We start from the raw sequence: 23,964 nt of genomic DNA, 5'->3' as shown, positions 1-23,964 counted from the left end.
AGAGCAAAGATGTCAGGACAGATAATTAGATTCCCTGGTTTTCAAAATTTGAATAGAAAAAAATGGAAGTTTTGATGTACTATTTTACTTTTCAATAGGAAATAAATGTATGTGCACAGAAGAACCTAAGAATAAGGAAAATGGTGGACACCAAGGGGTGGTTTAGATGAACAGGTGGCAGTGCAACAATGGCTCTGCCAGCTGTGCTGAGTTCTAGCTGATGGCTACAGTAACGTCAATGACTTCCTATCTGTGTGCAATGGAGCCTTTGATAGTGGGGATTTCTTTAGTTTCACTCATGAGAGATTATGCTCAGAGTCACTGAGATTTAGTTTCTAATTTCAGTCTGTTTCCCCAAATACAAAGAACCTTTTTACTTTTGTTATGTGTATGAACTTAATTGATTACAGGTTAATAACTTATCATGGAGTCTTTCACATCGGGGCTGTCCTCTCTGCCCCCTTTCACTTTCTGTTCCTAGCCAAGAGACCTATTTCAGCTGTTTGGCCACAACGAAAGAGAAACAGAGACACCAAGAAATCATGGCCAGTTACAAGATTGCACCTTCTCTAGTCCCGACTAACTCCAGTGCCAGGCTTCACCTGCAGTGTTTCAGCCTTTCGAACAGCCTTAGGTCTCAGAGTTGGAATCAATGATGAGCCCCTTCGGTTCAGAAGGTAGACAGCAGGCAGGATTAGTTGTTGCCCACTCCCTGCAGGTGCAGCTCATGACAGGGGGAAGAATTCGTTTCAGTCCTTTTCATTTCACTGTAGGTAGAAATCAAGTGCCCATGGTAACATCTCATCACAATCTCCTTTTACCTAAATTGGACACATTTCCACCTCATGTTATGTAGAGAGATATATAAATGTAAGCTAACATGGATTTTGAGCAAAAATAACTTTTTTTAAAGAATTGTTTTGCCTTAGGGTAAGTGCACTAGCCAGAGAGAGACAGAAAGACAGAGATAGAAAGAGGGAAGGTGAGAAATCACCCCCCAGGAGGGATAACCATGCTCTGATCCCTTTTCCTCCATTCTCCTCCAGGGATCTTGGACACACACACCACACACACATCCAATATGAGTTTCAAGTTCCTGGGTCCAGGATTTGAACCACAGTCAGCCATGTGGGAGTCCAGCGATGTAACACTACACCCTCTGCTGGCCCCGTAAAAATAACTTTCAAGAGAGTAATACTCCAAGTAGAGGAGACTGACCCAGACACTTTGGCACACTTGGCATTAAGAATGCCAGTCGCTGCCTATTAATCTCATCTGCTTCCTTTGAGAAAGAAAAATCATTGACCTCCTCGTCTGAGGGTCTTAGGCTTCAGCAGGGGATTTTCCATAGAATTCCATTACATCCATACATCTTTTATTAATTATTTTTATTTTTTATTTTGTCAGAGAATACATTTGTTTGCCAGAGAGAGAGAGAGAGCACCCCCCATAGGGAATGGTCACATCGCAATCCCTTCCTCATCTCTCCTTCCTTTCAATATTTTGGGCATGCATGCACATGTGCCCAGGGTGTTTTTCAAGCTGCAGGGCCTGTGAGGTCTAGGACTCAACCTGAGCGTAGACCATGTGGGATTCAACTGCCTTAACCACCATGCTGTGAGCTGGCCTCACGGTGACACATCAATGCTGATTTCCAGTGCACTCAGTGCTGCTCAGGGATACTGGCAGGGAAGTGATTTCTGTTCCTGTCCAGATTGTGAGCTTCTCGTGGGAAGAACTGAGATAGGACTTGTTTGTGAATGTCTTGAAGCCAGTCTAGTTCCTGGTGGGGGTTGCTAGACTTAGTAAAGAGCAAAATAAAACAAATTGTTTTTTAAAAAAAGAAAAAAAAGTTTCCTTGAAGTTCAGATTTAACTGGCTATCCTGTATTATATGCGGCAACCCTATTTCTAGAACAGAGCAAATATCAATAAATATTGGTGAGTGAGTGAATAAATGAATAACGTAGTACCAACAAGTGGAGAAATAACTGGAAACACTCAATTGACCATGTAAAAGACACTCATCTAAATTATACCTGTCAATCACAAAATAACAAAACTGTGTGTGGTTAACATTCTGCCTTTTAAAATCTGACAGTCTGGCTTTGACTCAAGATGCAATTTTATCCATGCTTCATCAGCCACTCTTAGTGTCCATGTGGGAAGAATACTAATTTGGTAATGTAGGTGTTTGGTGCCAACAATTTTACATCTTAATTCCACACATTTCTGATTTCTTATGTTTGCCTAATTGTTTATTAGAGTGTACCAGTTGTACAAGAAAATTGCCTTTGGATGGTGTGCGGGGTTCAGTCCTTCTGAAGTACCATCATCTCTGTATTGTCTCTTAAAATTGTGCTTTTACTCCAGCCGAACCCTGGGGTTTTGGGTAAAGTCATTCACCTTGATTAAACCATCAGGACCAATTCTGGTTGGGAGAAAAATATGCATCTGAGGTTAGTTCATTTAGTAATTAGTCTTAAGAAAGACAATAAGTACATGAACAACTCTCTTACTCCAGAAAAATCCTGCTGCAGCTGCCACTCCATCACCCTTTTCTTTTCTTTCTTTTTCTTTTTTTTTGAGAGGTTTTTGCTATAGGGCACATATGCTCGCCAGAAAGGCAGAGAGACAGAGAGACAGAAAGCGAGAAATCCCCCCCCCCCCCGAGGGGGATGGCCACACCACAATCCTTTCTTCTTCATTCTCCTCTTGGGATCTTGGGCATGCACGCACACGCGTCCAGCATGAGTTTAAGGCACCAGGTCCAGGACTCGAACCATGGTCGACTACATGGGAGTCCAGTGACATAGCCATTATGCCAACTTCTGGTCCCCAACCATTTCTTTTAATCCTCACTGCCTGCCTTCCTCTTCACTTTCACTCCGCTGGTCAAACTTGAGCCGGAGTCTGGGTTACCTGGAGAGCTGCCTAGGATACAGATTCCTGGGCCCCATTCTGAGAGATTCAGATTCAGTAGGTCCAGGGTGCAGCCTGGAGTCTGCATTTCAAAAAGTTCCCCAGGCGATGCTGCTGCTGCTGGCCTCAGTAGCATTTCAAGAACTGCTATCTAATACCATTCTTTTCCTTTGCCTTCAGATTGTCTTTATTCCTTACAATGTTTCTCTCTTCCAGGGCAGTAGAATATAGTAACCTCACAATATTCTGACTTGCTAGATTTTTTTTTTTAATTGCTGGAGGGCACTTGCACTCTCCAGATAGAGACAAAGAGGGAGAGAGAAAGCACCCCACAATGGTGCATGATTACGATGCAATCTCTATTTCTCCATCCTGCTGGGATTTCAGGCATGCATACCTACCCAGGGTGTTTTTCAAACCACTGGGGCAAGGATTTGAACTGTGGTAAAGAATGTGGGATCTGATTCCCTTAACCACTAGGCCTCAGGGCTGACCTTGCTAGATTTAGTTTCCCAGTATTCTTTTGGCCCCGACTGGTGTAGCTTACTTACACTTCCTGTTCAATGTAGTTTAGCATTCTGCTGACATGTGATGCAGAGATCTCGCCATCCACTTCGGCAATATACGTGTAGAGAAACTGGAAGGTACTGAATGGGATCCGGGGAGGTCCGCCATCATGGTCAGATGATAAAACTTCACACACTATCTTGAGAGTTTTGGCAATGGTCTAAAAACCATAAGATAAAATGAAGAGAAAGTTACGATTCCAGGCTAGAGTCCTGAGATGGGTTTAGATACAAGAAAGAAAACAAAAAATATTGCTCCCCTATAATGAAGTGGGAATGATTTAAAATTCCAGGAAGCTTGAGATTTTAATTCAAATATCATTCACTTCATTTATTCTTAGAAACATTGCATTATCTGCTGAGTATCTTTTTTTTTTGCTTGTTTCTCCTTTCTTTTCTTTGTTGGAGGCTTACTCTCAATGAATTTAGTTTATAAAAGTGCTGAATATTTAAACATATTTGTTACTTGTTTTTCTTCCATGAGAGAGAGAGGTACCCTCCCAAGGCCCTTAGGCTATGATTCACCCCTTGACTCACCCTGTCTGGGTCATAGACATGTGCCTGCTCCCATAGCATGCAGGGGAGTGCCCTGTGTGCACAGGGAAACCCCAGGACATGAACCAGGGCCTGCCCACGTGGGCCCAGCCCCTCAGAGGGTTGCAGCACTGCCATGTCACCAGCCGGTCCCCAAACAGTTGTTACTTTAATCAGAGTAACCTCACTAAAGGAGGGGAATTGATATTACATTCTATAATATAAGAATTGTTTCTTATTGTTGCCCTCCAATTTTATCTCTAAAGAGTTGCGATCATTAGTCTAACGTACACACTCCAGTGAGATCCTGGTGGCAATGCCATGGTAGAGAGAAGGTAAGAGAAGAGTTATGTCCCTAGGAAGATGGACATCCCAGATGCTGAACAAAAGGTACTGAACGTCAGAATAAAACCCATTCTTCTAAAACATGTAGGCCATCTGAGTAGAATCACCTAGTACATTACATCATAGTAACCCTCTTGTTACTGGAGGAAAGTTGGTGGGCAATAAGTGTCACAAGTTTTCACAGATAAGTTGCTACAGAAGCAAAGTCTCCATACAACAAAACTTGAACACTAAAGGATTACTTTCAGAACTGATCCTATGTCTTTAAATAAACCTGTGCTTTAATAAATTTCATGAGAAGAGGTGTAAAAAGGTGGGCTCAAGGGAAGAGTTGATTCAGATGGTTCAGCTCTAAGTTAGAAAAGACAGGTCAGCATATACATCTTTACTGAAACTGATGATGAGCAGATCATTTTCATACACCCTCCAGGGATCAGTGAAAAGTTAGCCCTACAGGGTTAGGTGGGTGTGACTGGGTGAATGAGTAATAAGCTCCTATCTCTCTCCAGGTGACTGGCCAGAGAACTGTTCTTCCTTGGCAGTCAGTGTTCGCTGTTTTGCTCTCATCCTTTCCCAAAATATAATGAAGTCTAGCTGGCACTCCTTTACCTGAGATATGTATAATCCGGGGATATAAGTCCACATTTCAGAAAGTATACAGAGATAAAAATCAACTTGGCCCATCATCCAGGAATGTCAGTTTTACTTGATGGCAAGTAATTTAAACATTATTTACATTAACAATGACTGATTTTGAATTAATATTTATATTTTGTTTATGTATACGTAACATTATTTTATGAGCTGGAATCCTCATGTACAATAATTTCTAAATAATAAACCACCTGATGTCAAATTTTGGATTTGGTGGAGACTTGCATTCTGGGTAATCCATATATCCTTAGAGGCAAGCCCAGCAAGCCTCTGTGATTTACCCTCTCCTGCCTCTGGAGATCCTCTCATGAAAACATCATGGAGCACCGTAGGAGACATCGTTCCAGGCACTTCACTTAATTCAGAGGGGTGGGAGAACCAGCATACACGTAGCTGTCAGTGAAGATGGGAAGGCATGTGCATGAGACGAGGTCAGCATGAGAACGGTGTGGGACAGACCTGCACACATGAGTGTGTGCCCTGAATGCCACCGTTTCTATCTACAGCTCATCCTTTCCTGCTGCTCTGAAAAAAAAACCTGTACTCACACTGCCTTTGTTCTGTTGTCCTCTTCCTTCGGGTGCTGTTACAGACTGGACTGAATTGTGGTCCCTGAAATTTATATGTGGAAGCCCTAGTACCCAGAACCTGAGAATGCAATCACATTTGGAGAAAGAACCTTGAAAAAGGTGATTATGTGCGAATGAAGTCGTTAGGGTGGCCCGAATCCAACACAACTAATGTCCTCGTGAGAAGAGAAGATTAGGACACACAGAGAGACACTAGACACGTGAGCCCAGAGGCAGGTACAGAGGGGGAAGACAGGCATTTATAAGCTGAGAAGAGACGCCTCAGAAGTAACCAACCCTGATGACACCTGGACCTCAGACTTCTGGCCTCCAGACTGTGAAACGATACATTTGCATTGCTTAAGCCATGCAATCTGTGGTACTTTATTTTGACAGCCCTAGTAAATTAATAAATGTATAAAACCATATTTTATTGATCAATAAAACCTTCAAACCGCATTGCCTTCATAAGGTTTTTAACTATTTTTAAAATAATCATTTATTTAATTTTATTTATTATTATTTTTTAAAATTTAATCAGAGTGAGAAAGAGAGGGAAAGTGAGAAAGCAAGCCACCCGATCCGGGACTCAAACTATAGTCACCCATGTGGGAGTTTGGTGTCTTAACCACCATACGACCTGCCAGCCCCATTATTTTTTAAGGTTTAATAGATGAATAGATAAAGAACTCTTTGGACTCCAGATTTTTGGTAAATTCAAATAAATCTAAAGTAAATGGAGATTTTCATTTTCTTGCACTTTTTTTTCCCATAAAGATAGCTTTTAAGCATCTAGCAAGCTTCATTTTCACAATCAGAGTAAAAGGCTCAAGCAGTGAATTGTTTGCTAATTATACATAAGTATTCCTTTTAGTAAACATGATTTTTACTACGTACATGATCTCTTCCTTTTTATAGTCTCAATGGGACAGGAGGTGGCATATCTCAGTCTAGAGGAAGGAGTGCAGAAAAGAAACAGGAAGACAGGTCTGTATGCCATGGTATTTTGAATCATGTGTTATATCTAGAGAGCTCAAGACTGGAGCAAAGGTACCTGTTACCTACTGGAGTAAAAATTCCTGCCATTATACTCTTCTATGAGGAGCAAACAGGCTTTCCTAGGTGGCACAAAAATCATAGCTTGCTGTTGAGTTGCGAAAGGAGGAAGAAAATTCCTGGGCCTGCCTCTATGGATGTATGGATTGACAGAAATGGAAGTCCCCCACTAGATGGTGACACCCTGACTGTATTGGTTAGTGTGGGCTGCTATCACAAAACACTTTGTATTGGGTAATTTATAAACAACAGAAATTTATTGCTCACAGGTCTGGAGGCTGGAAAGTCTAAGATCAAGTTGCTAGTATATTCAGTGCCATTCAGATTCAGAGATCCCCTTCCTTATAGAAGGCACCTTCTATAAGGTGTCTTCCCATGGTAGAAGAGGCCAATAAGCCTTGCCTTTTGTTATAAGAATTATTTAACTTTATTAGTTACTATTGTTATTTTTGATTTGACCAGAGAGAGATAGAGAGAGAGAAAGAAAGATAGTGAGAAGAAAGCTACCAAGTTCAGGACTCGAACCACAGTTGGCCATGTGAGAGTCTAGTGCCCCTAACAACCACACCACCTGCTGGTCCCAAAACAAGTTTTTTAAAAGGACATTAATCACTTTCCCAAAGATACCATCTCTTGATACTGTCATCTTGGGAGTTGAGATTTCAATATAAGAATTTTGGAGGAACACAAACATTCAGACCATAGCACTCACCAAACCCACATTCAAGTTTCTAGAAATAGTCCTAGAGGATACAAATGGATATAAGGGAATTAGCTATTTGATTCACGGGGCACTGTTTATTTACAGATTAGCTATCCAGGCTGACTACACTGCTAGGTGTTCTTTGACATAAGAATGCAGAGAGGCAAAGTCAGACATCTTGGGACGTCTCAGAATCAAAGGAGTTCACTGTTACCCAAGGTAAGTCTTAGAAGAGAGGGGGAATAGAATCAATCAGAATATTAGAGGTAAAAGAAACCTCGAGGAATATTTAATCCAACCTTATTTTAGAAAGGAAGTAAAGGGACCAGCAGTTAGCGTAATGGCTATGTCACTGGACTCCCACATAGTCGACCACGGTTCAAGTCCCGGACCCGGTGGCTTAAACTCATGCTAGGCGCATGTGCATGCATGCCCAAGATCCCAAGAGGAAAATGGAGGAGAAGGGATTGTGGCGTGGCCATCCCCCCTGGGGGGTGATTTTTTGCTTTCTGTCTCTCTGTCTGTCTCTGGCGAGCGCACGCACCCTATAGCAAAAAAAAAAAACCTCTCAAAAAAAAAAAAAAAAAAAAAGGAAGTAGAAAGAAACAATTCACTGCATGGTTTCCCCTCACCAGTTTAGAAGAAAGACATATCAGAGAAAACCTACCAGCTCTACAGTGGGATAAACAGAGGGAGGACTGGAAATTGGCATTCCAAAGTCACTCTTGGTTACTGTGAGGTATGGTGACAGAGGAAGACTCAGACATCTCACACGGTGGTGAAGGGCTACGAAACTGACCTCCTGAGCTAGGGAGCATGACCTCCTAGCAGAGACTCAGGAGGCTCTTGGCACCAGTGAGAACCGAGGTGAGCCTATGGGGGAGTGTTGTTGTGCTTTGACCAATCTGAGAGGTGAGACCAAAGACAGGCTGTAAATAGACAGGGGTACTGCCATGGAGACCAGAGGTGACAGAGAAGACCAAAGGTTGAGAGAATCCCTTTCCTTGGCTGCTCTGACATCCTGAGTCATCCTTTTCCCTATCCACTCAACAGCCATCTTGGAGAAGAGAGAATGGTAAGAAGAAAGCTCAGAGGCTGGGCAACTTATCTTCTGGCCGCCTGACTTACTGTAGACTAAAATTCTGGAGTGGTTTGAACCTACTTATTTTTTACTCTACCCTTTGTAGAATAGATCAAGAAGATCAGAATTAACTACAGTTAAAATAAACCGGTACACCTCCTCAACATCTCTGAATGTGGTGTGCATACATTTTTAACACTATGAGAATTTAATGAAATCTGTCCATTTTTCATTTTTTTTTCTTTTGTGATTTCCTTCAGTCCTTGAGGCTTTTTTTCACAGAAGTGAGATAAGTCCTGATTGACAATGCATCTACCCTGGCTGCATTTTCGTCTCCTCATCAGAAGACAGTAATTTATTCATTATAGAATGTTCCTGTAAAGAAGAAGAAGAAAAAAACAACCCAAATATTCTCTCCTGTCCTTTATTTCCTCATTAATTTTAAAATTATTTGACTTTGAAAAATGTTTTAAAACCACATTTCAGATTCATTTTCATTTATATTGTTATAATAGTGTTTAACAAGAGTGAGTCTTCATAAAGGAAACTTACGCTTTATCTATGTATATATGTAGATAGCTAGCTCAATGCTGAATATATATATAAACCGGTTCCAGCATCTTTTTCTTCAAAACAGGAAAATGCCTTTTCCAGTTGTCACACAAGTCAAATTTGGAAAAAAGCATGAATTTGTATGAACCCCCTGTATCCACAGTGACATCATGACCGTAAGTCTAGAAACAGCCTTTCCTCTCTTGCTTTCTTAGCCCTAATTTTAGTACACATTAATATGTATCAAATAGTAGTTTTCTATAGGCTGCACTGCTTTTTAAAAGTCTCTAGGGGTGTATCTTCTAGGTGTCTGGAACCTGTGAATAAGCAAGTCTTGTTCTACAGCCTGTTCTCGGTTAGCTCTGGGAATATGAATGGAGGGAGTGGAGTAGAGTGAAAATAAACCTGAGGGTAATGGGTGAAATTACGAGTAATCCCAGAGCCACATTTTAGTCAATTCTTCCCAGAGCCCATGACGGTTTTGCCCTCTCCCTCTTCCTCACTCCAGTTTCCAGCTGACAAGCACAGAGACGACAGTAACTCAGAGAACAGAGGCGTGATTATCAGGAGCCCTGGAGAGCTATGTGGCCAGAAGTCCTACCCTTCCAGGTCAGAGCGATGGGAAAATGACAAACTTACAACTCCAAGAGAGCTGCAAGCGAGGGCTAAAAACTTGAGCCACTCGATCTCCTCCGCGAAGCGCCCCACGTTCATCACACTGTTAAACAGATCTGTTGGGAGATTCAGCACCTTCCACATCTGGGCCAACTCTTCTGCGTGAATGATCAGTCTGCCACCGACCTGCAGGCAGCAACAGACACAACACAAAGGGTGAGTTCTTGCAGCACACAGTAAGGGGAAGGGCAGGAGGGGGCCGAGGGAGGTAAGGAGAACTCTGGCAGTTTTCTTCGCCAGGATGAGTGAAGAGCAAGCGGAAGAACAATTGAACAATTTTAAACTTCGGATATAAGAATGATGAGAAATGATGCATTTAGATGACATGATTTGTGATGCTTTTATTATCCATTGTCTTATTCCCAGGCTATCCTTAAGTGAAGGGACAATCTGAAAGCAAAACCAATGGGCACAGGACTTGCCCGAGACCACTGACTAGTGGCGAAATGAGAATAAGATGTTAGGTCACTTCCAGACGCCACTGTATTCTCTGCACAAGACCTCAGCTGTGTCCCTCCCACATTTCCAGGAATGAAAAGCTGGGGTTCGTTCTGGATGCCCAGAGTTGCCTGATCCTGGGTCCTCTGGGGCGCTACCGTATTCACTGCACATGGTACTTGATGGTTGAAAGAAGGAAGAGAATGAAAAGCTGGTTGTTGACCAGCAATGCAACAAGGGTACAGATGCCCCAGTGACGTGCCCCCACACCTTTCCTGACCCTCTGCTTATTTTAGTGAAATGCTAAACCTCTAGGATCCAGGTAGTTGGCCAAGTCAATCCTGAATCACCCCGAACCTTTTAGTCCTGGATCTGAAACTAAGGCATGGTGGTGCTAGTTCATATTCCCTGGGGAATGGGCAAACCATAAAGTTTCTCGAGCCAGACCCTTCTCATCTGTCTACCCAGCAGTTTCCAGGACAAGGTGGGCGTGAGGAGGGTCAGTGTTTTACCTCAAACGAAGCTATGTCTGATCTGAGCTAGCTAGGGAACTATGACATGCCCTGCCACAATCCATGATAGGCATCATATCGTGGTCTTGATCAGTAAGAAAGTCACTGGAGGGACTATAGACCTGTACTTTGCTGGAGAGAATGGGTTTGCAGTGCACTAAGCACCTGAACATTCTGCCAGCTGCGGGGAAATCTGGGATAATGCCACTGAAGCTCAGCCTACAGGCTATCTCAAGGTGATTCTATTTTCCCAAGGGAAAATTTCTCTTCAGTACATGTTTCGGTGGTGCAACGTGACCAGCTGCTTCACCGGGCCACAGGGCTTTTGTCTGGACCCACCCACCCACAGCACCACCCGGCATCTCCTGGATGATGCAGTGAGGCCCTTACCCGGGAATGCAGGATCTTTAACAGCTCCGGTGTTAGCTCTGCCCAGTTAGATAAGGCCACTCGCTCGGACCGCTCTCTCACCGGCGGAATCTCTCCACGGGACATAGCCCCAAAATAACTACAAGAGAGTAAATTAGAGGTTGTGAGGACCATCTTCTATCCCAGGAACCTCAGGCTGCTTTAGGAACCCCCCTTTTTTGAAGAAAGGAGGGGAAAGAACATCTGTGAAATGGCTTCCATGTGCCAGATACTGTTTAGTTCATTTACATACAGAAACGCCTGTACTTTCCATTTCAAGTATAGAGTACTTAGGGAATTAGTAAAAAAAAATCGCTCTTCTTTAAAGATGAGGCATAACCAACAAAAACTTGGTATGCAAAGCGTATGGGGTCAGATTTATTGGTAGTGGTTTTTGTTTTGTTTTGTTGCCATCCCTCCTAAGTGTTTTACACACACACACGCATTTCAATGGATATAAACAAATAAACATTGTGTGTGCGTATGTATCAATATTAGGTAGTGGGTGTGGTGGGGTGTGTAATCTTGAAAAGGGAAGCTCAGAGAGAATGTGAGTAACTTGTATGAGAAAGGAGAGAAGATGGCAATGCCCCAGGACTGAGTGTGGGGGTGGTTTCTAGCTGGAGGTAGGGAGGCTTGGGGCTTCAAGAAGGAAAGGCGAGAAAAGGCAGGAGAGAAGACAAGCCAAAGGAGGGTTTGAGAGGCCTTACATTGTATGGCATGTGTGAGGTAAAACCCTTCTCTAGCTTCCCTAAGGATTTCCAGTAAAGCCTGCCCACTCCCTGACGCGCTGTGGAGTTAGCTTTGTTGGGGGCAATGTGGAAAAATACTGTGTCCTGTTTCAGGATTGGCATGAGATGGAAAGAGCTACCTGCAGCAGGGACAGGACAGAGCAGTTGCCAAGTGGGACCGATGGCCTGTTCCTACCAACATTCTTGTTACTGGCTCTCCCTGAGGCATGCCTTTCCGACCCTCCCTGCTTACCTGGCATCCCCGTCATTTTCTCCAGATCTGGGTAGTATAAAAAGAACATGGGGGGATTTTGTGAAAGCTCATTTTAGTGTCAAGCCATATCACGACAGGGCTAACCACTGCCTCTCTCTGACTACCCCAGTTAAGAGTGACACTAGCAGAGAGGTTCTGAGACTTTTTAGTGGAATTGTTAGAGAACATGTAAATGAAGCTGCCGTCATGGAGTTAGTTCTCTGGGTTCTTGAGCTTTATTTGCAAGTGAACAGTTCCTTGGAAACATACATATATCGCAAATTTGTACTGTCACACACACCTCCCATGGGACAAATAGGCATACATCCTGCTGATGCCTGGTAGGTCGTTTCTTCACTGACTGAAAATATGGAGGGCATGCTTGCAATGGATTAAATAGTGTTTTGTCTTAGAAATAATTTGTGGAGTTTTGTCCTGTAAAATGAGACTGGTTTGCAAGTCACGTAAACCATCTGATAAGTGCTTTTCATGTCTGGATGGGATAGAGAGTGCTGTTAGGTTAGGCTCTCCTTTTTCACTGTAGTTAAACTACAAACTGATTTTTCATGGATGTCCAGAGAATTTATAGTACATGATACAATATGAGAGCAAGCAGGCTACCCTAGTGGGATGTTTTCTGCCATAAATGTCAGGGACAATACCAAGAAATGCCATTTTTCTTACTGTAAAGATAGCAGCACCAGAATAATAAAATGGGATTTTAAACTATTGTGTAGTATAAAACAAAGTGTGTCTGAGTATGCCAAAAGAAATTAGCCTTCTCGCATAAAAGTTCAATCTTAGAGGTAATAAATAAAATTTAGAATGGAAAAACTGAACGGGGCTCATTAGCAGCCAAGCAACCCCATTTGAGTCTCTTTTTATGAGTACCACTGGTTTATTTTCCTTTCAGTTGCAAAAGCTTCATCCTGACCCAGCCCAGGAGCACAAGCGCATAGGCTCAGACAGTCTGCGAGGCCCGTCTTACCAGACATTATATGCCTTCTCAAAGGTGTCTCCAGTTTCTCTCCACCATCTGCTTAATACACCTACCCACCACCTCAGGCTAAGGACACTCTTCTCCCTCCCCACCATCTCTCTCTTACTCCCTCTTTCCTACTGGAACACTGCTAAGGGGGGTGCTCCTCCTACAGTTGAAACAACGTGAAGATGGCCTGGGAGGTCTAGTTAGCTCCTAACTCCTGCCCCACGCCCCAGTTCCTCAGTTTCAAGCAGGCGAGTTTGTCTAAGAAGCAATTTCATAGCTGAGAGGTTTTCTAGGTAAAGCTGCTTCAGCCCAAGCCAGCAGCTATTGGTGTAAACGTGGGTGACCGAGCGGTCCCTGGAGTTCTCTCCTGAAAGAAGGCACCTGTGTTTGAGGCACACTGTTTTCAGGCAGGCCTGACTTCAGCGCTCTGCTTTGCCTTCTGCTTTGCCTTCTTTTTCCAGAATGCCATGTGTATTTGTTGAGAGAGCAAATCAGTTAAAAGAAACACTTTTTTAAAATCCCAAAAAGCAACAGTTCTCTCCCAAGCAATATACGGTGTTTTGGGTTGGGCACAAGCATGAGTTTTAGCAGCAGTGGAGGAAGGTGCCTCATTTAAGGAGTGAACCAGCCTGGGCTGTTTCCGCCGGGTCCATTCCAAGACTATCTCTCACCACTCCCCCAGGTGCACTGCTGCCATCTACTGGAGACGCAGGAGAACGAGGCCTTGGTTTTAACCTGGAAAGGCGGACATTCCCAAATCTTTTCCACCAAGACAGCAGGAAAGGGTGCAGCGGGTGGGCTGCGTGTTCTGGTGAGGTGTGGTAACTGAACTGCTGCTGTTTGACCCAGGACGTTTGGCCTATTTTCCTTGCGTCCCACTGCCCAGTCTGACTCTCTTAGAAGAGGTATCCCATTCTCGCCCACTTTGATGTCCTTGGGTGTGCGTTTTAAAGCACCAAGGCAACAGAGAGCTGGAAATCACGATTATGCTAAGTCCGACCCCCTGGCTGCGGCCGTGACGTCTCCAGCGTTCCCCCACTCTCCGAGGGGGGCTTGAGGTGAGCAAGGAATACGTACTCCGCACCCCACTGGATCAGATCCTGCGGTTGGGTCCGAATGGCATCTTTGGTGAACTGCTTGAGCAACTCCGGCAGCTCTGGCGGGATGCATATTTGCTTGTCTGTCTGAGGCATTGCTTGGTTGACCTATTCGCAGGAGAAAACATAAATAAAATGAGAGTCTTCCAATCACAAGATAACAGCGACCCTGGACGGGAGGTCACCCAATCGACACACTCAGTTGTGGGGCCTCCACTCCCTCACAAGATAGATGCCTTCTGTTGACACAGCTTGGAGCTAGACAGTGGGTTAGGGTTAGCAACCACTGCTTTCTGTTGTAAATGATCTGTCTTTTACATAAAAAGTGCACAGTACTGTTCATTTAAAAAGATCTCAACAAGAAGAAAAGCATCCTCTAATGATATGACCTCAAAATATTGGATATTTCCTTCTAGAATTTTTTCAGTATAAATACAATACATATGTGTTTATGTAAATAAAAAACGGGGGTCTTTAAAACAGCTTTTTTTTTTCATCTTTTTTTTCTTTACTCATGATAAAAATGTGTGTGCCTGCATGTGAGAGAGGGGAAGAAGAGTCTGGTCCCACCCTATCTCCCTCTTTCAGTCCTCCAGCTTGTCAGGTCTTGGGCACTTGTGTCCGTGCCTGGCATGTTTCAGACAGACCTGGTTTGAACCATTTTCTATGTTGGATTTAGTTTCTCTTAAGCAATACTTCACCACTAGATCAGGGGATGCGGCCTCAAAACAGCTTATTTATTCAACAATATATCATGAACTTCTTTTCATATTGCTCAACTCTTACCTGGATAAGAGCCATGGCAAAATCTACTCCACGTATCATGAACTTCTTTTCGTATTGTTCAACTCTTAGCTGGATAAGAGCCATGGCAAAATCTACTCCACGAAGCCTCTCTGACTTGATGTTAGGTCATTTCCAAATAAAAATGACCATTAAGTAGCCATTTAATGAACATCTTGCTTTATAACTGCATGTACTTACATACTCTAATTGTAAGAAAGCTTTCACATTTTTATGCAAAAAGTTCAAAGACAAATGGAAACAAACATAAAAATCCATAGTTGGTAAACAATTCTGTATATGCACAACAAATTAAAATATTTAGTCTCCTTTTCGTGGAGTAAAGGACAGATACACTATGCTAAAAAGCCTCCCTTTGAAATGCCTAGATACTAGACAAATCTCATTTTTCAAAGCAAATTGCCTTGCTGAGTTGTAATAAAGTGAGAGGAAACTTGAAGTGCCAAATGAAGTGAGTAAAGCAGAATCCATACTGGTGAACAAATGAAGAAACTGGGGCCAACCTGGGGGCATATGAATTGCCAGGAACTTGGAACTTTGAGATGAATGGCCAGGCAAGGAGGGAAGAGACCAGGGCTTAGGTCCACAAAAAGTAAACTAAGTCCACAAACAGCTAAACTAAAGGGCTCCCCCTTCTGGCCTAAATTTGAGACCCTTCAAGGTACTACTCTGTTAGCGGAACCCGTAAGACTGAAAAGATTTGCCCACAGGCAGGAGTAAGCAACAACTCTGTCTCCATTGCTTGTTGGAGGAGGAATAGTCCCCCAAGAGTTTGTAGCCTCAGACTAGGTTGAAATTTTAAATATCCTCCAACATCTGCTTGGTTGAGAAATCTCAAGACAAGAATCTAACGTGGTCTTAGGCTGGTAGTGTTCCGTTACCTTTTGCTTTAATATTTATGTTCTTTTATTTGAAGGAGGAGAAGGACAAAGAAAATGACTAATTTTAGACTTTGAAAAACATCAAGTATATATAAATTTACTATGCATACTTGACTTTTTAAAAAGAATTGTTTATTTAATTTTATTTATCATTATTATGTTTTTTTTTAATTTTTTTTATTTGCTAAAGGGCACTGCACTCACCAGAGAGAGACAGACAGAGGACGGGGTAAGAAAGCAAGCTTCCAGATCCGGGGCTCAAACCCTGGTCACCCATGTGGAAGTCCAGCACCTTAACCACCACACCACCTGCTGGCCCCGATACTTGACTTTTTAAAAAACTATTATAAGGGACAAGCAGATAGCATAATGGTTACATTCCTGGACTCGCACATGGCAGAGAGAGATTCAAATCATGGACCCAGCAGCTTGAAATTCCCATCATTCATGTGTGTGTGCATGCACAAAATCCTGAGAAGAAAATGGATGAGATTGTTGTGTGGCCATACCCCTGGGCAGTGATTTCTTGCTTTCTGTCTGTCTCTCTCTCTCCAGTGAGCATAAAGTCTCTAAAGAAAAAAAAGTATTATAAAAGTTATAGAAGTAATACAACAACCAAACCTGAGAAAGGAGAAAAGGGATTTAAAATACACACACACCTTGATCAATTTAAAAGAAGATAAGCAAGGAAGAGGAAAAAGCATAGGAAAAGTGGGCAAGTAACATGATAGAAAATAATCCAAACACATCAGCAATCACAATTTTAAAATGGTCTTAAGTGTACCAATTAAAATACAGAAATTATCAGACTGGACTGAAAAAAGTCCAGCTGTAGGAACATCTCAAGAACGCATGAAGTGGGAACCAGCAGTTAGCGTAATGGCTATGTCACTGGACTCCCACGTAGTCGACCGCAGTTCGCGTCCCGGACCTGGTGGCTTAAAACTCACGTCGGGCGGGTGTGCATGCATGCCCAAGATCCCGAGAGGAGAATGGAGGAGAAGGGATTGCGGCGTGACCATCCCCCCTGGGGCGTGATTTCTCGCTTTCTGTCTTTATGTCTCTCTCTGTCTGGCGAGCACACGTGCCCTATAGCGAAAACCTCTCCAAAAATAAAAAGAACACATAAAGTCACTGACAGACTGAAGGTGAAAAGCTAAGGATCAGCACACCAAAAGACAGTTGATAGAGAAATAATACCTGACAAAAGAGACATTAAGGCAAAATTCACTATTAGGTGTAAATAGGGTCACGAAGTAATGAGAAAATCTTCAATTATTAAAAAGATGGCACAATTCCCAATCAGTATACAGCACCACAAAGGGTTCTCATAATGTAGAGTGGGACAATAACATGTTGTTTAGGGATGTGTGTGTGTGTGTGTGTGTGTGTGTATTACAACACAAGGGGTTTCAAAAAATTTATGGAAAATGCATTATCATGAAAAAAACTATGCACGGATTTCAAATTTTTTGCACCAAAGTAAACTTGTACTTTAATTCCATTTTCCATTAACCTTTTAAAGTACCTTTATAATAAAGAGTATGGGACAATAAATACATATTCAGAATGGCAGTTATGTTGGGTATATATCTAGAGTGGAATTGCTGAACATATGGTGATTTATTTTATTTTAATATTTGGAGGAACTGCCATCCTGTTTTTCACAGTGGATGTACCATTTTAGTCTATATGTATTTTCTCACTTAATACTCAAAATATCTCTATGAAGTAGATTGTATTGTCATTATTTTACAGATGATAAAACTAAAAATGGTAATAAGACTTGTGCAGTGACATATAGCTAATGAGTGACAGAGGCAGGATTTGAATACATAGTCTGATGTGGGTGGTGGCCTGCTACATATGGCTGCCCTTTTCTCCGTGACACAGTAGCTCATTCTGACGGCACGTCCCATTTTTATGCTTCTGTTGTATTTCCTCAGCACTGCTCCTCTGCCTCCCTCCATAATTCTGCCTTTTGCTAAGCAAGTTAGCCATCTTCTCCAAATTCAGTCTCGAATTCTTTTGTGCACATGGTACCACCCTTTTCTCGGTCTGTTAGCTTCAAAGCCATGGAGTTATCCATCCTCTTTTTTTTTCTCACTAAATCCCACTGATATTTCTGTCAAAGTGTATCTCCAACTGAACCCTTTTTATGTCCAGTCCTTATCACCTATCACACAGCCTCCCAACTGGTATCTCTGTCTCTGGTCATTTTCTGGTCCATCCTGTGGCGTGTGTCCAGATCCATCTTCTAACTATACTGCTTTCAATAGAGTAGAGGGCCCTGCTTCCAAACTGGCAGCCATAGCCTGACTTTCAAGGTTCTCCATGATTCATTCATGCATACATTTTAAAAGAATAAATATTTTGGGACCATCAGTTAGTGTAATGGCTATGTTGCTGGACTCCCACGTAGTCAACTGCGGTTCGAGTCCTGGACCCGGTGGCTTAAACTCATGCCAGGCGTGTGTACGTGTGTGCCTAAGATCCCAAGAGGAGAGTGGAGGAGAAGGGATTGTGGCATGGCCATACCCCGGGGGGAGGGGGGGGTGACTTCTCGCTTTCTGTCTTTCTGTCTCCCTCTGTCTTTCTGGCGAGCACACACACCCTAACACTATCACCCACAGCTAACTAATAGTACTAATAGTACTTATCTTGCCTTTCCTCTCTTTCCTTCAGTATATTGCTAATTCTAGTTGGCTTGCTTGAAGTGCTCTCCTTCTTTCTTTCACCTATTCAAATCTTACATATCCTCAGGGTCCATCTTGAGTTTACTGTGCCACAGGCCTTTCCAGAAAACTTGGGTATCATCAAATATTGTTTGTGCTGTAGTATACGTTTTTCTACATACTCCTATTGTGCCTTTCATAGCGCTCTCCAGCTGAGCTCCCCTCTAGTGACTATAGCAGAATGGGATACAGGTGTGCCAGGAGAGATTGATGGTTGTAAACTTTTATAGTGATACAAAACTTACAACCATTTTGCAGCCATTCACAAATTTACAACACTTGAAATTCTATTTGGGTACTGTCTGGCATAGACAGTAAAATTCCAGATTTCAGTACTTATTGTTTCTGTGCTTAAGGTTTTATGGATAACACCTGTCACCAGAGATGTTTGTATAGGCTTTTCCTTTTAACTATCCCATTAAAATCATTCCCATAAGTCTGATTATTGCTTTAATTGCAATGTATTTATTATCAGTGACAATATTTTGTGTATATACATTTCGAGCTCTTCCTTTGATTTAATTTGCTTTTAAGTTTCACATTATTTTTTTACAACAAAGAAGGTATATGATTTATTTTCATCAGCAGCATTATCATTGCTTGTCCTTGATAAAACAATTGATTTTATTCTACTTTTTAAAAATGTGACTCAATTTATGTATTTATTCTTGGCCTTTGATGTTATAAAATCTAAAATTTGATACTTAATGGGCTCTTTAAATGACTTTTTTAAAAAAGAATTATTTTATTTAACTTTATTTATTTACTTATTTTTAAATTTTACCAGAGAGAGAAAAAGAGAGAAAGTGAGAAAGTAAGCCGACAGGTCTGGAATTTGAACTGTGGCCAGCCATGTGGGAGCCCAGTGCCTCTAGCCACCATGTCACCTGCTGGCCCCTAAAATGCCTTATTGTTAATTTATAAAAATAAGAAATGAGTTTATTACCTGTTGATGTTAACAGGTATAGTATTCTCAACTGGACTGGGCTGAGAATTATTTCATGTTGGGTAAATTATTTTTAGACGCAAAATGATATATAGTGATTGAATGTTTAAAAAACGAGAATAATAATAATAATAGTAATCTGGAAAAAATATTGAAAAGCTCTTTGATGATGATGATGTGGATAGTAATATCTTTGTCTTGACTGATTTGCAAGGTATTCTTTCTGGAAAAAGAAATCTAATACACCGTAAAGATATGTGATTCAATGTAATATAAACAATATTATGGTAATAATAATAAAAAAATAAGACATGATGTTTGCTTCTAAAAAATAATAATAGAAAATAATGTAATCGATTCACTAAAGGAGACTATAGGCCTTTAATATTTTAAGAAAAATATTTTCAAAATATTTTAATTAGATTTAGAATAAGCAATATTTATATCTTGTGAAAATCCAGAAGTTTTGGGTCAGCCCATGACCTGGTGGTTGAGGTAGCTGGATCCCACATGGCACATTGTGTGGTTCAAGTCCTAGACCTGGCAGTGGGAGAAACACGTTGGGCACTTGTACATGCATACCCAAAATTCCAAAAAGGAGGGAGAAATAGAGGAGAAGGGTTTGCCATGTGACTATGCCCCATGGTGGAGGGTGCATTCTCACTTTTCCTCTATCTCTCTGTCTCTCTCTGGTGAACAAAAGCCCTCCTGTCTCTCTCTGGTAAGTGCATGCATTGTTCTCTAGCAAAATTAAAAAGAAAATCTAGAATTTTAATTACTAAGTTAAATGACAGTATTTGCAAATTTCTGGCCCAGCTGTAGTAGCAAAAGTAGGAGGCTACTGATGGTGAGGCTTCATGGGAAATTCAGGTTTAGTTCTCGGATGAACCTAAACACGCTGAGCCTGGTGGTGCACGCCTGTGGTCCTAGCTAGCTGGCAGGATGGGGTGGGAGAATCATAATGTGGCCAGATCTGTACAAAACAAATGAACGAACAAACCTCTCTCTCTTTAAGAAAAAAAAAGTTTTCCAAAATCTCTTCTTTATTTACCAAATGCTTAGTTTTTGAAAAATTTTATATGATTTACTTAAAAGTATTCTTCATATGAGATTATCTTTTTTCCTTGAAAATTGATTGATTGTAGCCATAAAGGCCTACAATTTCCTTAAATACTTTACACGTATTAGTCATTTTTCTATCATAAAGGACAATTTAAATATTAATAATTATAATTTAGTACTTTTCAGAGATTCTCAAGACATACAGTAACCAAAGGTAAAAAATTTGAATCACTTACTAATTAGTACAGTGAAAATTATAGCATTTCAAATCTGCACTTATTTGCCCTGACCGTTTCATTCTTTTCCTAATTATTTTTTTGGCATGGGAAAGTTATCAAATGAGAAAAAAAAATGGTGACACATAAATTATTCCAGGACCTTAATAAGAAATATCTCACATTAACAGATAACTGTCTCCTCTGAGAGTGAGTCTCAAAGTTTTTGGTCTCAGGACCCCTGACACGTTTAATGATTACTGAATACTCCAAAGAGATTTTGTTAATATAGGTTATATCTATCAATATTTATCATTCTAGAAATTAAAATGAAAAAATTTAAATATTTATGTATTTTAAAATAACAATAAATCTCATATATTAATATAAATACATTGTCATGAAAAATAACTATAGTTTTCAGGAGGAAAAAACCTTAGTGAGAAGAGTAACATTGCTTTACACTTTTCTTTTTTTAAGAGAGATTTTTTGCTATAAGTCACATTCGCTCACCAGAGAGACAGAGAGAGACAGAAAGTGAGAAGTCACTCTCCAGGGGGTATGACCATGCTGCAATCCCTTCTCCTCCATTCTTCCTCTCGGAATTTTGGGCACGCATGCACACATTCACACATGCCTGGCCTGAGTTTCAAGCGGCTGGTTCAAGCGGCTGGGTCCAAGACTCAAACCACAGTCGGCCGTGTGAGAGTCCAGCAAAGTAACCATTATGCCATCTGCTGGTCCCTTGCTTCACATTTTTCAAAAATCTCTTGATGCCTGCCTTAATAGAACACAGCTAAATTGTCATACCTTTTTGGTATTCTATCTGCTGTGATACCACACATCTTGTAGCTTCTGGAAAATTCCACTATTCACTTTTTAAGAGAAAGAAAGTGAAAAAGGATATAAGGTCTTGGCATTATTACAAAAATAGTTTTGAACTCCTTGACTGCTTCCCTCCAAAGTCTCAAAGACCTTTAGAAAGAAGTCCCTGAAACCATACTTTGAGTACCATTGCTTTATGAAATAGCTTGTGAAAGTATTGACCACTACTTACAACAGTAGTTTACATCAGATTGGGCTCCATAAGCTAATTAAAAGGTCAGATAATTAAGAACAAAAGCCAAAACATCCTCCACAATTGCAGAATCACTCATTTTACCAACCTGCCTGCGAAATGACCCTGTTTGCAATCAAATGAAGCCAAGGAAATAGAAAAATGGCTACTCTGGAATAATACTGCTGGGAGATGCGTTGAGGACCTTCTCCACAAGACTATTGAATTCCGCAGCAGAGCTCCCTTGCAGAAGCATCAGCTACAGATGTTAATAACTAATAGTCAGTTAATTGCACTAGTTAGTATTTCTGAAAAGGAATGCTTGGAAGAAAATGAACTGCTCTGTCAAAAAGTACCAAAATGAACTACTCAGGACAAAGTATTTGGAGCACTAAGTAAATACTTTAAAATAATAATATATTCTGAGTATCATGCAAACACAGAGTCGCTGTGCTGGTGGGAAAGCTATAAAACAGGAAAGCCAGAGGACTCTCCATCATGTCTGTTCTCCATGTTCTGAAAACCAAGATGCAAGTGAGACATTTAGTTTTTCATACAGAAACTCTCATCTCTATATCTCCCTGTAGATGTGAATTTGACCTTAAAGGATATTATTAATAAAATCCAGATCACTATGGTTCTGTTTTCAACTGTATGTGAAGAAACAGTCTCTTGCTTTTATCAATATACCAACCAAAGGATAAGTCATTTTTTTCCCCCTGGAGATTGGAAGCTAAATGAGGAATTTAAGAAAAAAGGCCAATGACTTTACATTGTAGAGTTGTTGAAAATATTTTACTGACTTCAAAAATTGACTGACTTGATGTTTTTGAGTACCAGAATGAACTTAATAAAAAACCTAAGGAATGTATAAAAATACAATGTTCCTGGATTCAAGAGAAAAGTGAGGTGAGAAGTAGTCCAGTGGGGAATTTGAGCTGGTATTTTAACTTCAATCCTAAAGAAGACCCATAGAAAAATTTCTCAGTGCCATATTACTTGGAAATATTTGATGTGAAACGTTTAAGTGCATTAGATATTCACGCACATTATTACATGAATTCCAAAAATAAAGGTAAAATTTTCCAAATTCTGCTTAATAGTGAGAAAAGAGCTCTGTCAATTAGAGAAAAAGCAATAAGTACCCTTCTACCATTTGCTAAAACCCATCTGTGTAGCAAACTTTCTCAGTGATGGTGATTATAAGAATTTGAAGAGAATATTATCAAAAAATTTTGGTCAAGAATTTCATATGATCTTTTCAATATAAAACTTGATATAAAACAAACTCATGGCGGCCAGGAAGTGGTGCAGTGATAACATAACTGAATCAACAGGGGAAAGGTCCCAGGCCCTCATTCCAGGACCTCCTTGAGCACATACTTGTTATCTAGGCCGGCTGGGACAGGGAGTGGATCGCAGCGTGGAGACCCATTTGAGATGCCTGTCTATTTCTCTGCCTGTCTCTTTTTCTAAGATATAAACTAAAAATTCACAAAATAATAAACTCATGATGAGGAAGTAAGCTTAAGTTCTTTTCAAAAAGTTTTTTAAAAATTTATTTGGAAGTTTTATTTAAATTAAACATTTTATACCATCACCATTACTCTGTATTTTACTTTTTATTATAATTATGTAAAGAAAAATATTAGAATTTCTTTTCATATGCTCTATATGGACCTCCAAAGTGCTTCACAATTTACTTCAGTATGTTAGAAGTATTTTCTTTTTTAATTGCCAGAGAGCACATGTGCTTGCCATAGAAGAGGAGAGACAGAGAGACAGAGAAAGAGAGGTGACTGCATGTAGCCACACCACAATCCCCACTTCCTTACCTCTTCATCCTGTTAGGACCTAGGACACCCATACACAGGCCCTGCCTCTTTCCCATACTGCCAGGGCCAGGATTCAGCTGCAGTAGCTCATGCATGATCTGGCTCCCTCAACCACTAGATCACAGGGCCAGTTTTGTGTTTCAAGTATTTTCTACATGTGCTATGGCATCAAAATGGTTGGAGGGACCAGCAGTTGGCATAATGGCTATGTTGCTGGACTCCCATGTAGTCGACCACAGTTCGAGTCCTGGACCTGGTGGCTTAAACTCACACCGGGTGCGTGTGCGTGAGTGCCCAAGATCCCGAGAGGAGACTAGAAGAGAAGGGATTGCAGTGTGGCCATCCA

At 41.1% G+C, this 23,964-nt stretch overlaps 1 protein-coding gene across 1 annotated transcript in view; it reads right to left on the bottom strand.

Annotated features, from left to right (window-relative positions):
• Window positions 1-2,222: 2,222 nt before the first annotated feature.
• The window catches only part of ROPN1 (rhophilin associated tail protein 1), a 35,230-nt gene continuing 13,488 nt past the window's right edge, over window positions 2,223-23,964 (bottom strand). Inside the window, exons 2-6 of the mRNA XM_006154566.3 lie at window positions 14,064-14,191; window positions 10,997-11,114; window positions 9,621-9,782; window positions 3,473-3,648; window positions 2,223-2,430 (exon numbers count right to left, since the gene is read on the bottom strand). Coding sequence (XP_006154628.1) covers window positions 2,364-2,430; window positions 3,473-3,648; window positions 9,621-9,782; window positions 10,997-11,114; window positions 14,064-14,179 — 639 coding nt within the window. The 5' untranslated portion in view covers window positions 14,180-14,191 and the 3' untranslated portion in view covers window positions 2,223-2,363. The remainder of the gene's footprint in view (window positions 2,431-3,472; window positions 3,649-9,620; window positions 9,783-10,996; window positions 11,115-14,063; window positions 14,192-23,964) is intronic.

The sequence above is a fragment of the Tupaia chinensis genome, unplaced genomic scaffold (assembly GCF_000334495.1).
Source record: "Tupaia chinensis unplaced genomic scaffold, TupChi_1.0 Scaffold000415_1, whole genome shotgun sequence".
Taxonomy (NCBI): Eukaryota; Metazoa; Chordata; class Mammalia; order Scandentia; family Tupaiidae; genus Tupaia; species Tupaia belangeri.
This window is presented reverse-complemented; position numbering and strand designations above follow the sequence as displayed.